Genomic DNA, 14,796 nt, shown 5'->3' with positions numbered 1-14,796 from the left:
GCAGAATTACAGCCACTGGGGGAACAATAACTTTTAATATTCTGACATGGACAAATGTATAAAAAGTCTAAAGTACAGTCTACTGAGAGCTGGAGTACTAATATTATCATCTCTTTAATCAGCCTCCTCTTTATTCCTGAAATATATGTAAGTATACATATATATTATAAATACACACACACACACATATATAAATATTTCATGTTTATGTTATATGGTATACAAAATGTCTGAGCATACACATATATTTTTTCCTTGTTCACTAAAAATTTTACTGATTATAGCCTTTATTATTTTAATGGAAGTTAGAAATGAATAGCAAAATTTAGGAGGGGAAAAATATGCCATGTCAAATAACAAAATGTTCTTCTCCTGACCAGCTTTCCCTGAATTATTACCCTGGTTAGAATCTACCTTCTGCTATTTAATAAATTTCCCCATATTAGGTTCAATAAATGTTTGTTAACGATAATTAAGCATATTATTAAAGGAAACCATTTTATTTCTATACATATATTTCTCAGTGACTAGCACCAGCAAGTGCTTAATAAATGTCTGTTGACTAATTCTACATGGTTGCTTTAAGAATATCAATTTGGCTTTGGGCAAGTGACTCAGTCTTTCTGGGCCTCAGTTTCCTCATTTGACAAATGAGGGGAATGGACTAGATGGCATCTGAGAGAATTCCAGGTTTAGAGCTTTAATCATATTTTATGATACTACTATTTGTTCTTTACCTGAAGAACAGGAAAGAATTCAGCAATCAAAGTGGGTGAAGCAAGATATCAAGATACTACAGCATGTGATCCAACCATTCTGGAGAGCAATTTGGAATTATGCCCAAAGGGCGATAAAGCTGTGCATACCCTTTGACCCAGCAATCCCACTTTTAGGTCTTTTGCCCAAAGAAATCATGGAAGGGGGAAAGGGACCCACATGTACAAAAATATTTATAGCTGCTCTTTACGTGGTAGCAAGGAATTGGAAGTTGAGGGGGTGCCCATCAATTGGGGAATGGCTGGACAAGTTGTGGTATATGAATACAATGGAATACTATTGTGCTGTAAGAAATGATGAGCAGGAAGAGTTCAGAGAAACCTGGAGGGTCTTACGTGAGCTGATGATGAGTGAGATGAGCAGAACCAGGAGAACATTGTACACAGTATCATCAACATTGAGTGTTGACCTACTGTGATGGACTATATTCTTCTCACCAATGCAATGGTACAGAAGAGTTCCAGGGAACTCATGATAGAAGAGGATCTCCAAATCCAAGAAAAAAAAAGAAAGAAAGAACTGTGGAGTATAGATGCTGATTGAACCATATTATTTCTTTTGTTTTGGGTGCTGTTGTTTTTTTTTCTATTTTGAGGTTTTGCATCACTGCTCTGATTCTTTCTCTTGTAACAGGATTAATGCAGAAATAGGATTAATGTTATTATGTGTATATATATGTGTGTGTATATATATATATCTATATGTATATGTATAGAGATATATAGATATAACCTATATCAGATTACCTGCCGTCTAGGGGAGGAGGGAGGGAGGGGAGGGAGGGAGAAAAATCTGAAATTGTAAAACATGTATAAACAAAAATTGAGAACTATCTTTACATGTAACGGAAAAAATAAAATATCTCATAAAAAAAAAGATACTACAGCATGATGGAAAAGACTGAGCAAAAAAATAAAAAAACAACTAGAGAGGTGACATCTTTGGGAACAAAGAAGTGTCTAGTTTGGTTACATGAGGACAAAGAACATAGAAGGAACAAAGGGGGTGATAATATGAGACAGATTATAAAGGTCGGGTGGTGCTAAATCATGGAGGCCTTGAATTCCAGGGAAAGGAAGTTTGAACCTTATTCAACAGGCATTATGAGGCAGTTCAGGTTTTTGAGCTGATTTATGCATAAGGAAGTTTATTCTGCTGGCCGTGTGAAAAAAAGATTGGACAATGAAGAGAACAGAGGCAGGAAAACCTGTTGGCAAGAATCCATGTGACTGGCTACCACACCTGTAACATATGCTATCACCAGGTATATTAAAGTTTTCTTTCCCTTTGAGTTGTTCAATACTCCATGGAAATCTTCTACCCACCTCCTTACTCTCTCTCACACATACACATATGAAAATGATCTTTCCCTCTTCGAATCTTTCTACCACACTTTGTCTGAACCTTATCTTTGTCCCTATTGAGTTCAAACTTATACTGTAATTATTTCTATACATGCTTTATCCCTACTCCCTGCTATTTGATTTTAAGGTCCTCAGGAGACTCTCATCCTTCATCTTTCTACACCCAAAGCAAACACAGTTATCTTAGACATAATAAATATTTATCTAACTTAATAAATTTTTACTAAATTTAATAATCCCCTCTACCTTTCCTCTCAGCTTTACAACTAAAAAAAAACCAAAACAAAACAAAACATACTCAAGCACCAACTGTTCATTTAGGGAGGATCATTTCTGGCCACAGACCCTGAGAGACTTCTCAAGATTCAATAATCAATACTATTGCCAGTACCATCATTTAAAAAAAATCTATCAGGCTCACTTTATTTTTTTCAACAAACATTTTTATTTAAAGTTTTAAGTTTCAAATTCTATTCCTTACTCCCTCCCCTTGCCCCCCCTCCTGAGACAGTAAGCAATCAGATAAAGGTTATACATGTGCAATTATGTAAAATATTACTATATTAATAATTTTGTATAAGAAAACTTAAAAAAAATGAAAGAAAGTGAAAAAGAGCATGCTCCAGTCTGTGCTCAATCAATATAAGTTCTTTCTTTGGAGTCAGATAGTATTTTTCATCATTAGTCCTTTGGGATTGTCTTGGATTGTATTGTATTGCTGAAAATAGCTGTCATTCACAGTTCATCAAACAATATTACCATCTCTGTGCACACCATTCTCCAGGTTCTGCTTACTTTACCATACATCATTTCATACAAGTCTTTCCAGGCCTTTCTGAAATCATCCTGCTTGCCATTTCTTATAACACAATAATATTCCACAGCTTGTTAAGCCATTCCCCAATTGATGGGAATTCCTTTGATCTTCAATTCTTAGCCACCACAAAAAGAGCGGCAACAGCATTTTGTACTAGTGGTAACTCCCAAACAGAAAGAACTAGTAAAGTTGGGAATTATGGTTCAACAGAGCATTTACTTTCCCCAATGAGGGTTAAATTAACAGACATTAACATCTCCTCTTAGCTTACCAAATGGGCACTGGCATAATGGAAAGAATGCTCAATGCAGGACCTAGTCCCAAAAATAAAAAATGAATGTGAGAAAGTTACTTCATCTCATTAAGCCTGTTTTTTTTTCCTTTGTAAAATATGGATATTCCTATTTGAACAACTTATCTCCCAGGGTCATTATACTTGAAACGATATTAAACACTATATAAATACTGTTATCCTTGGTAATGTTGGAGGGTGAGAGAGGCAAAAATAATCACTGAATGAAAGGAAAAAGCAGGAATTTGATTTTAGGTTAATTTAAGATTTTAAAATCACAATTATACTAATCTTTATAAGAAACTGAAATCATTGTCTGATAAAAATAGCAATGTTATTTTACAAATTAGGTAAAGATGCAGATTTTCTTTTTAGAAAGTATATGCTACATATTATGAGTGATTTTAAATATTTTTGAAGTTAATATAGACCTATATTATAAAACTACTTAATAACTTAGCTATTTTATTTACCAAAACTAATTCAAGTAGCTATTTTTAAAATATCCAATTAGATACACTATTAGGAATTTATTTCCACTATATCATATTGAGGTCTGAAACAAGTATAGGATATTCCAAAAGATATAAAGCTTAAAACTATACTGTCTTTTGGAATACCTGTACTAAAATCACCAAATGTTTCAATTATTTTATTTAATTATATCAATAAACATTCTTTTTTGAATATCTTCCTTTGAGAGCCAACTCAAGTGTCACCTCCTCCATGAAGACTTGCCATCTTGCCATTCCTAATCGCCCCAGTTGTTAAGACTCTTCTCCCTCTGCAATTTTCCATTCTGAATTCTTGTCTGTGTATATGTTGTACGCACCCTCGGATAATATAAGGTCCCTGAAGATGGATATACTTTTAGTTTTGTCTTTGTATCTCCAGTAGCTAGCACAACATGTAGCACATATTTGGAATTTAATAAACATTTGTTGAATCTATTGAACTGAATTTTCTTCAATAGAAATAATACATAATTATTTTAACAGAATAAAAATATTTTTTTACCTCCAACTATTTGTTGTGTAATACAAAATAATTGTGAATCAAGAAAAGACAGGAACTTAGATGAATCAAAACTCAAGGTGAGAAAGAACAATAGAAAGGCAAATGATAAACCTCCAAAAGCTGCCATTATTACTAATGATGATTTATAAATAACTAATGACATGCAAGACACCTCTGTGAATAAAAAAGGTGAAATGTACATTAAAAAGAGTGAGCATTATCAAATGGGCAGCCTGGATGCTCCTCTGAAGAGAATTTATGGAAAGGCATAGACAAGAATAACCCAGAACATCAAAGTGTGGGTTGCCTTTATCTTAGACCAGTGGTTGGCATACCTAGATGAATCAATGAATGGATAGATGAAGGGATGAAAAAATTAAGCAATTATTATGGGCTAAGCCCCAGGAATATAAACATAAGAGCAAAGACAGCTACTTCCCCATTACATTCTAATGGGGGAGACAATACACATGAGAAGAGAGTGGCCAAAGGAATATATCTGGTGCAGAAACCTGCAGGGATGGTGAGTGGAATGGCTTGGGAAGTAGCTTGACATATCTCTAAGGACAACGTCAGAGCTGATTTGATCATAGATTCAGTACTAAAGTTTGGAGAGATACACATCTTGGGCAAGGTGACTGATAGGGCTATCAAGATAATGGCTGAGGAGCAGGAAGTAAAGTGAAGAATGGTTGGGGCCTCCCTGAAATTGTGGGACAGATGAGGCAGGCACCAATCAGAACAGTGGGTTTTACTCCAGTTCAAAAATTCCTGACATGAAATGGTTAAAATCTGTAGGGTATGACCTCTGCTTCTGGCAGATGGATGAGATAATGAATCCATAAAAATATCAAAGTAAAGTAGTTCTATAGATTTCATTTATGGTTATTCCAAGGGAGTACAATGTTTGATTAGTCCTCATCTTTGTGAATTACTATGCTTGTTGTAAACAACCTTTTTATGATTAACATCTCTGCATTTAACCATGCTGCTCCTCAGACAACAAATGGAAGGTCTAAAACTGTAATAAAATACTTTCTAATTTGTTAACTGGCAGACATACATACATGTATGCATACACACATATGCATATATACATATACACACAGACACAATGAAAATAGAATGGCACAATCATGTCAATAGAAGAAGTTAAAATTTTAAAAAAACTTAAAATTCAATCTTTATCTTCCTCTTTCTACTTATTTATAAACCTGAAAAAGTATGTTAATTCTTAAATTTAGAATCAGCCTGAAGCTATTATTAAAAATTAGATTATCACTCTAATACAGCTGCTTAATAGATGTCCTCCAGTTCACTGATCTAACGTCCTCTAAAACCTCATCAACAAATATTGTTGGTTTTTTTTTTGTTTTTTTTTGCTTTTTTTAGCTCTGAAACTTAGAGGCATTAGTATTCTGTATACATGAATGCTTGAGGCATATATTGTGATCAACAGAAAATCCATATCCCCATGTTTTCTAATGAACACAGAAAGGAGGGAAGAAGATAATGGAATAAAGAATTACTGCACAAAAGAAAGGAGCTGGACTCCTAAGTTTTACGTGTCTGCTAAAGTGTCAATATGGTATATTACAATTTTAAGACTTGAGTTGTATGGTACAGAACTGGGTTCCCAAACCAGTTCTGTCTCTCATTAGCTTGTCATCACGTTCATTATCTGTGTCATTTGATATCTGTTGGCCTCAGTTTACTTATCTGTAAAATGAGGAGATTGCTATCTGAGGATCTTTCTTGCTCTAACATTCTATCAATCTATGTAAAGCTGCTTATCTGACCTAAGAATTTAGGGCTACTACCCATACAGAAATTTTAAGAAATATGAATGTAATGCACATATGGAAGGGCACCCAATGCTTGTAAAATATGATACTAGGGAAGTAGCCCTAGTGTGCTGCTCTTAGTTCTTTTTTAGGTACACTTCCAGATTCATACAATGGAAGAATTTACCTTTATGATAAAACAAAACAAAGAAAACTGTTCTCCATTTTCTTTTCTAAAACTAAATGAAGTGAAATTGGAACTAACTATAATTCTTGAAGTATCAGGTGTCCCAGTTGACTTCAGATCAATCTAAGATTATTAGAGCAATCTTTTTTTTTTTCAACCTATGTTAGCAGGAAAATAAAATTCTATAGTTCATTTTGCTTTCCTATAGTGTTAAGTTTGGGAAAGAGACAGTATTATAGTGGAAAAATGTTGAAAGAATTAAGGAAAAGAGGTTCCTACCTCTGTGATGACCACTGGTAAGTCACTGAACCTTTCTAAGCTTCAATTCTGTCATCTATTAAAAAGGAAAAATAATATTTTCCCTGCGTACTTCACAGGATTGTTGTGAACAAACCAATTTTCAACCTTAAAATTATATAAATATATATATATATATATATATATATAAGTATGTGCCCATGCATGTATGTATACACATTTATGTGTGTATGTATATATATGAACTTATTATCATTACAATATAAAACCAAAGTTGATTGAGAAGTCTGCAGTGTTTCTGTCATTACTTTAAATACATTTCATCTCATTTGATCCTTATACATGCTATTATTATCTATTTTACATATAAGGAAACTGAGGTAAGATAAATTAAATGGCTTGTCCAGGGTCACACAAGTTAGTGTCTGAGGCAGGATTTGAACTTAGATATTTCTGACTCTGAATCTAGTGGTCTATTCCCTCCTACTTACCTGATCAATTCTCTGAATATTAATTCTTATCCTACTGCAATGGGAATATACAAAGTGAGGGAGGATGGACTATTTGATTCAAAGAACCTTAAAAATGGAAGAGTTTTCCATTTGCTAAATATCCACTTCATCTTCTACCCTTTTGGAAGTTGACTTTTGCACTTTCTATACTTTTAAAACTGTACTTTCTAAAGTAGCTAATAACTCCTTATTGCTAAACCCAATGACATTTTTTTCTAGTTCTCATTCCTCCTGAACACTTCATAGCACTTGACACTATTAACAACTTCCTCTTTCTTTACAGCTTCCTTTGTCACATGTATAACCAGGAACAAAGACTAAGCCCAAAGTGTAGCAGCAATCTAGAAAGATTGGCCATCAATGAATTAATCATTGCTTTTTCCCCAAACACTGCATCTCATCCATGCTTTCAGCTAAAGCCTGGAGACCTGAACAGATAGTAAGAACTATTTGTGGAGAGAATGCTGACAGTTATGTAGTCACAGATTCTACAAATATAGACATACTGGTTTGATACCTAATACTAAATTATTACTTCTATGAGACCAGGGGGATTGCTTTATCTTAGTGTCCTCCAATATCTAGCACAAAGCTTTGAACATATTTAATCAGTCTTTTTTCCCAGTAGTGTCCAACTCTTTGTGACCCTATTTGGAGTTTTCTTGACAAAGACACTAAAGTAGTCTTCCATTTTCTTTTCCAGCTCATTTTAACAGATGAGGAAATCGAGGCAGAGAAGATGAAGTGCCTTGCCCAGGGTGACACAGCTTTTAATTGTCTGAGGCCAGATTTGAACTCAGGAAGAGGAGTTTTCCTGACTCCAGGCCTGGCATTCTATCCTCTGTGCCACTTAGCTACCCCTATTGAACAAAACAGTCACTGGATAAAATATTTGCTGGATTGAATTACCTATTCCATCCCCCCAGTTATTATTTTTGATCTCCAAATGTGATTTGTGCAAGGCACTCCCAGTAAAGAAACTAACTCAATGGAAATTATTTGAAATCTCCTATAAGTCAGCAGGCCATGTTCCTAGCAGTTCACCTTGTTCCAGGCAGGTGGCCTGTTCATTACATAGCTAAGAATTCCCCACTGTATCCCCACTAATTACTTCACTCTAGAACACAACTATATAATTTTGGGGTATAACTTTGGTAGCATGCTAAAACCAAAATGAAAAGATATTAGGAGTCCTAGAACCCAAATAGGTTTAGGTAGCAAACTCAATAGTCAGAACTTGGAAGGAGTTGCCCCCTTCCTAGTCCAGTAGGCTCATGATTGCCAGAAAATTATGATTGTCATTATTGTATTAAGTAGCAGTGATAATATTATGATATAAATGCTATTATAATTACCATCCACAAATATATAATGTATTATGTAATTAAATATTATATTATATATAATTATGAAGTATTATTATGATTACAAATCACCATATTATATTTTAATTATATAAATGCTGGTTATTTTTATTATAAATAGCATTTATATGAAGCAGCTAGAGGGCTCAGAGGGAGCTTGGTGTCTCAGAAGATAGAATGCTGTGCCTGAAATCAGGAAGATCTGAGTTCAAATCTGGCCTCAGATACCCACCAGCTATGTGAATCTGGGCAAGTCACTTAACCTCTGTTCGCTTTTTTCCACTGGAGGAGGAAATGGCAAACCATACCAGTATCTTGGCCAAGAAAGATCCATGAATAATAATGTTATGCTACGGTCCACAGGGTCACAAAAAGTCAGATATGATGGAAGGACTGCATAACAACAGGAGCATTAATATAGCCCTTTAAAATTTGCAAAGCACTTTACAAATATTATTTCACTTTACCTTAGAGCAATCCTGAGATGTAAATGTTATCCAGATTTTACAGTTAAGGAAAATGAGGAAGACAAGGTTAAGTGCCTTTCCCAGGCTCACACAGCTAATAAAGACAGACCAAAATTGAATTCAGGTCTTCCCGACTCCAAGGCTAGTATACTATTCACTGTACCACCTAACTGCCTAAAAATGAGAAAAGGCACCTTACTCCCTTTTGTGAAGAAGAAAAGGACTCTAGGTACAGAACATGGCTTATACTGTTAGCCTTGGTGATGTGTTCATTTTGCTGAACTGCCTTTTCACCTCTTGCTCTTTTCCCCCTCATTGGGAATGGAGGGAAGTGGCATCTAGAAATGAAATTGACCTAAAAATTTTTAAGAAGTAATAAAACTTAAACTTTTTTTTTAAAATAGGACTATGCGGGCAGCTAGATGAAGTGGATAAAGCACCAGCCCTGGATTCAGGAAGACCTGAGTTCAAATCCAGCCTCAGACACTTGACACTTACTAGCTGTGTGACCCTGGGCAAGTCACTTAACCTTCATTGCCCTGCAAATAAATAAACAGACAGATAGAAAGATAGGTAAATAGATAAATGAATGAATTAATTAATTAATTAATTAATAAAATTTAAAAAGAAGACTATGAAGGAAGGGAAATAAAGCCAAAACAAACGTGATAGAGTAGAAGAGGGTGGGGAAAAAACAAGCAAGGGGCCAGGAAAGTGGAAGAACACAATCAGAGAAGATATTTTCATAACTGAAGATCTTACAGTTTCAGGAAAATATGGTCATTATTACCAATCAATATATGTTTACCTTAGTAACCCAAAAGAATGAATCCACCTCTAAAAAGTACCAACTATTTAAAGAATAGTTCATCTGTAGGATTGGATTATTATTAAAGGGACCATTCTCTCAAACCATTACAAATCTAATTATTCTCTCTGCTTTCAGTACCTCCCCATACAAATTAATTCTCCAAAAATTTACTAAAACATTCTGCTTAAAACAGCAGCCTGACTACTCAACAAGCTAAAGTGGCTCCCTATTTTCTGCAGGATGAAATGTAAACTCCTTTTCTCAGCATTTAAAGCCAGTCACAATTTGGCTAAAACCTACCTTTCCAGACTAACTATATAGAACTCCCTCTTCCCAACCCTAGTACATCAGGTACTGTAAGCACATCAACTTACCATATGTATACATTATATATTCTGCCCCTGTGCTTTTTTCATAAGCATTCTTCTCCCTCCTCCCACCCCCAATCTTAGCCCAGAATACTTTCTCTCATTCCTCACTTCTACTTCATGGAATCTATAAATTCCTTCAAAGTTTAGTTCTGGTGTTGCTGTCTATAGAAGACCTTTCCTAATACCCTACTCTAGTTTGTGGTACTCTCTCCCTACCTTGAATTACTTTGTACTTATTTTGTGCATGTTCTATGTTTATTTTTCTGAGTATTTGATGTATATTGTTAATAAAATGTAAGCTCATTGAGGGCAGGGACTGTTTCATTTTTACCTTTGCATAATCAGTGTCTAGCATAGTATCTTTTACATAGTTTATGCTTAATAAATACTTGTTGAATTAAATTAGAAAGAGGCACATTTTAGACTTTCATGCCAGAGGTAAAACAATAACAACAACAAAAATCCCCAAGTATTAACTATAGCTTTTAATAAACTAAACTACACTGGGAAAAAATACTGTGAACTATACTGTGAAAAAATTTGGAATTACACATGTCAGTTTCAAAACTCATGTGGATATTTAGTGATGTCAACATTCCATTAACAAATTCTAGTAAAATGTTGCTTTCCTAACCTGATTCAAGCACCACACAAACCCAAAAGGACATTTTTTTATAACTTTTGACTAAATTTCACAGAAATAAAGCCCCCTTCCTCCAAACCAACCCACTCACCTCTGTCTCTTCTACTGTATCACCACCCAGGTTTGTCTTCTGAAGTACCTCAAAGATACCATCACTAGATGCCCTCCTATCCTCCAATACAGAGGCATATATGTCTTCAGAATCTGTTTCAGCTACACTGTAATGGGTTACCTCCTCTTGGCTCCACTCTGAGTCTTCTTCAGATTGTTTCAGGGAACTACTGCTGCTCTTGAGAGACATTCCTGCAGTGGAAAGGCCATGAGGTACAGATGTGAATGAGGGCTGGTGCCCAGGATAAGAATGCTCATCTTGGGCCAAAGTCCCAGCCTCTAGTATGTCTGGTACGGACAGGCTCAGTCGTCTGTCTAAACGACAACTTTCGCTTAAGTCCAGAGTTTTGTCTGAGTTTTTCTTCACTTTCTTTTTACTTAAGTTGAGTAACAAAGGCCGTGTTCTCTGTTTCAATGAACCCCAAACAGATGGTTTATCCAGATCCATGGCTGCATAAGCTGCTGTGAAAAATCTTTTCTGCTGAAGTGCTTCAATTTAAAACAACTTCAACAAATCCTGCAAAACATAATATAGGAAGAATGGTAGTTAACTTTCTTAATAGGTTGGCTTTAGAGCAAAAGACTTTAGAGAAAACACAGTTTGTATTTCCCAATCTTAAACCAAAATGACTCAAGAATGAGAACAATTCAATTAGTAATTTTCCCCACTGGGGAAAATGCAATATTTTTTGGCTATGAGTCGAGGCCTTTAGACTTTATCACAATAGGACCAGGCAAGTAAAAGCAACACACAAAGCACGGAACACATAATCTAGAAAACTATTTTCCTTCTTTTCCTCCCAAGGGAAAGCATAATGACAAAATTTTCCTAGGGATTATTTACACATTTTATAAATTAAAAGAATTTCAACTGCTTTAACTGGTATGATCAGTATAGACACCTTCCCATTCCCTAAACCAAAATATTAGGTAAAAGGTATTCTCCACTGATGTCCTTATTTTTGAGATCAATTGCTCACTCAACTCAATCAGAATAGCATCTGCAGTATTCAAATTACCAGCAAAAAAGTTAAACCATCAGGAAATCTTTTACAGAGATTATATGCCTTTGTTGCCATGTCTGAGAGAAGAACCTTCAAAACAAAAGAGCTCAAATAGGAAAAGTAGCTAGGTGGTACAATGGTATAGTAGGGCTTGAAGTCAGGAAGTTTCTTCTTTCCATGTTCAAATCTGATGTCACACACTTCCTAGCTGTATAACCCTGGGAAAGTCATTTTACTTTTTTCATTTGTTTAATGAACTGGAGAAGGAAATGGCAAACCACTCTAATATCTCTGTCAAGAAAACCCCAAATGGGATCACAAAGAATTGGACAGGACTAAAAATAACTGAAAGAAAAGTCTAGATACTCAGCTTAGGCAGCTATATGGAGTAAACATAGAACACTGCCTAGAGTCTGGGAGACCTGCCTCAGACAATTACCAGCTATATAATCCTGGACAAGTCACTTAATTTCTGTATGACTCAGTTTCCTCAATTGTAAATTTGGGATAATAATAGCATCTACCTCCCAAGATTGTTGTGAGGATCAAATGAGATAATATTTGTAAAGCACATCACAAAGTGTCTGACATGTAGAAGGTGCTTAAGAAATGCATTTTTCCTTTCTTTCTTTCCAAAATTTATCCTGACTCGATGGTATGCCATCAACTCTAAGGTCTAACCCATTTGATTGGTTGACACAATGAGAATTAGCCTACTCAGGCAACTATATCTACCAGATGGCCCCATATACCATCTAGCCATTCCCAAGTCCCCCTGTTATTTGTCTGCCACTGATGTCTGGCTTTTCCTAACCTGTATGTGCACCCTTCACATTCAACCTGGATCTTACAACCTCGACATCCTATCAATGCTCCTAGTCCCTGGGGAAGATCATCTACTTATCTTTGTAGCTCCTAACCCTAGGCCAGTTGGTTGGTGATTCCACAATTGCAAATTCACCTACTAAATTTACAGACCATGCTTCATCTTCACATCCGTCCACATCAACTTTTAACATCTGATCATCCCTTTCCCACAATTTTCCATCTCTTATTTTGGGCATAGAAATCAATCAATAGTACCACTTGTTCTAGAAGAAGCATGTCAATTATCTGCCTGGAGCAATTCACCTCCTTGTGACTTCCCAGACCAAAACTAGCCCAAAACTCTCTCCTATTCAAATGTTGACTTTCTCGATTCAAATATAAGCTTCTTAAGTGCAGGAACTGTTTCTCTTTTTAAAGTTTAGCACAGAGCCTGGCAAATTGTTGGGGATTATTCTTTTTCATTCATTCATTCATTTATTCTGCTGGAAATTCCAAAGATATCAAGGTACATAGCTAAAAAAAGAGCCTTTTAAAATTGTTTTCTACAAGACAGGCAGGGTTTCATTTATTTACTTCATATATTATCATAACTAATCTAAAAGCAAGTGATAAAAAGAGCTACCTAATTATTCCAAGTTGGACAATTTTTCTCTGTAGACACATAAAATGCATAATATTTTCAAAACCAGTATTTTGTTTACCCCTGCAGACACATAACCATGTTTTCCTATCCCAAAATCTATTTGACAAAGATTATTCCTTCTGAAAAGCTTTTTTAAAAGCACTTTTCCCTCTTAAAAGTAGAACTTTCAAACGAAAGTCGAACTTTCATGAAGTGTCTAAAAAGTCTGATCATCACACTTACAATACTTAGGTTAGATAAAGAAATGTCCTTTAAAGAAAAATACAAAGTATTAGAGTCTATAAATCCAAATTGCATATAAATCATAAAGGAGACTGAACGGGGAAAACTACCAATCCTATTTTTTTCAATATATTTTATTCCTCATTTTGATATTTTTTAAAAACTATTTTCATGTCACAAGCCACGACAGATTTAATTATCTAATATGTACATCAGGCAGATTCCTTGTTTCTAATTTACCTTCAGCCTATCTTTTTGTTTACTCGTTCTTCTCTCTAAAGAAGAGTTTAAATGAAAATCTATATGTATAACAAAGTATCTGTCTTCACTCCTCCCAGAAGAGGTTTGAAAACAAGTTTAAGGGACTGTTTTTCCCTTTACTAATAGGAAGCACAAGTTTACAAGTTAAAATGTAACTAAGCTCCAAAAAGTATTTCCCTTAGACTAGGACATTTGAACTACATAATCTGGCAAACTATGGCTTTCAGTTATTGAATTTAGAAGAATATACTGTTGCCAAGCTCCCAAAAAGCAATCAAGATCTTTACCTGGCAAAGTCCTGGCCAAGTCACTTAAGGGAAGAAGCCTCATTTATTACCGTTTTAAGAGTACAGTTTTCTAAATCAGGTGCAATCAACTAGCCTAATTGGGGGGGGGAACAACTCAAAAACTTTTAAGATACAGAATAATATTACTGTATAACTCAGACTCAATGACAAAAATACAAATATGAATGGCAAGAAATCAGGCCTGAGAATAAGAATACAATGAAAAAAAACAGATCACTCTAACTCTCAATGACACAAACAAAATATCAATTTCCTTAAGTTCTCCTTAGGTAAAAATGCTTTGAAAAAGTTGGATTTAGGAAAAAAAAATTCCTATGACAGAACAGTAAAACAACTACTCATAATTGGAACCTCCTTTTGTTTAACCAACAATCTGGCATGTTCCCTTTGATTGTACCCTATATTGATTGAGTACTTTACCATTAGCTCAAAGACACCTCACTACATGCTGTGTGTCTGAGGGGAGTAGGGAGAAGGGGGGAAAAAAGAACTCAATATCCTTAACCCTGAATTCTGTCTACCTAGTCTAGGAAGGAGACACATACATTTTTTTTTATGTTAACCAACCAACTTTTATTATTGATTATAAATATGGCAAAAAGCTACAAATTCCTTTCTTGCCCTGTCCTGAACAGAAAGATATGCTTACATGCCAAGATGTGTGAGAAAACAATTATTTCTTTTTTTTAATTCTTTTCTTTTCTTTTACATATAAGGTATTTTATTTTTTCTGTTACAGGTAAAGATAGTTCTCA

The 14,796-nt window shown here is 34.9% G+C and overlaps 1 protein-coding gene across 1 annotated transcript in view; it reads right to left on the bottom strand.

Annotated features, from left to right (window-relative positions):
- The window catches only part of MCTP2 (multiple C2 and transmembrane domain containing 2), a 275,109-nt gene that overhangs the window by 204,125 nt on the left and 56,188 nt on the right, over window positions 1–14,796 (bottom strand). The window contains exon 2 of the mRNA XM_043984960.1: window positions 10,756–11,292. Coding sequence (XP_043840895.1) covers window positions 10,756–11,223 — 468 coding nt within the window. The 5' untranslated portion in view covers window positions 11,224–11,292. The remainder of the gene's footprint in view (window positions 1–10,755; window positions 11,293–14,796) is intronic.

Source organism: Dromiciops gliroides, chromosome 2 (assembly GCF_019393635.1).
Source record: "Dromiciops gliroides isolate mDroGli1 chromosome 2, mDroGli1.pri, whole genome shotgun sequence".
Taxonomy (NCBI): Eukaryota; Metazoa; Chordata; class Mammalia; order Microbiotheria; family Microbiotheriidae; genus Dromiciops; species Dromiciops gliroides.
Note: the sequence above shows the minus strand (reverse complement) of the source record. Positions and strands in the feature narration are given on the sequence as shown.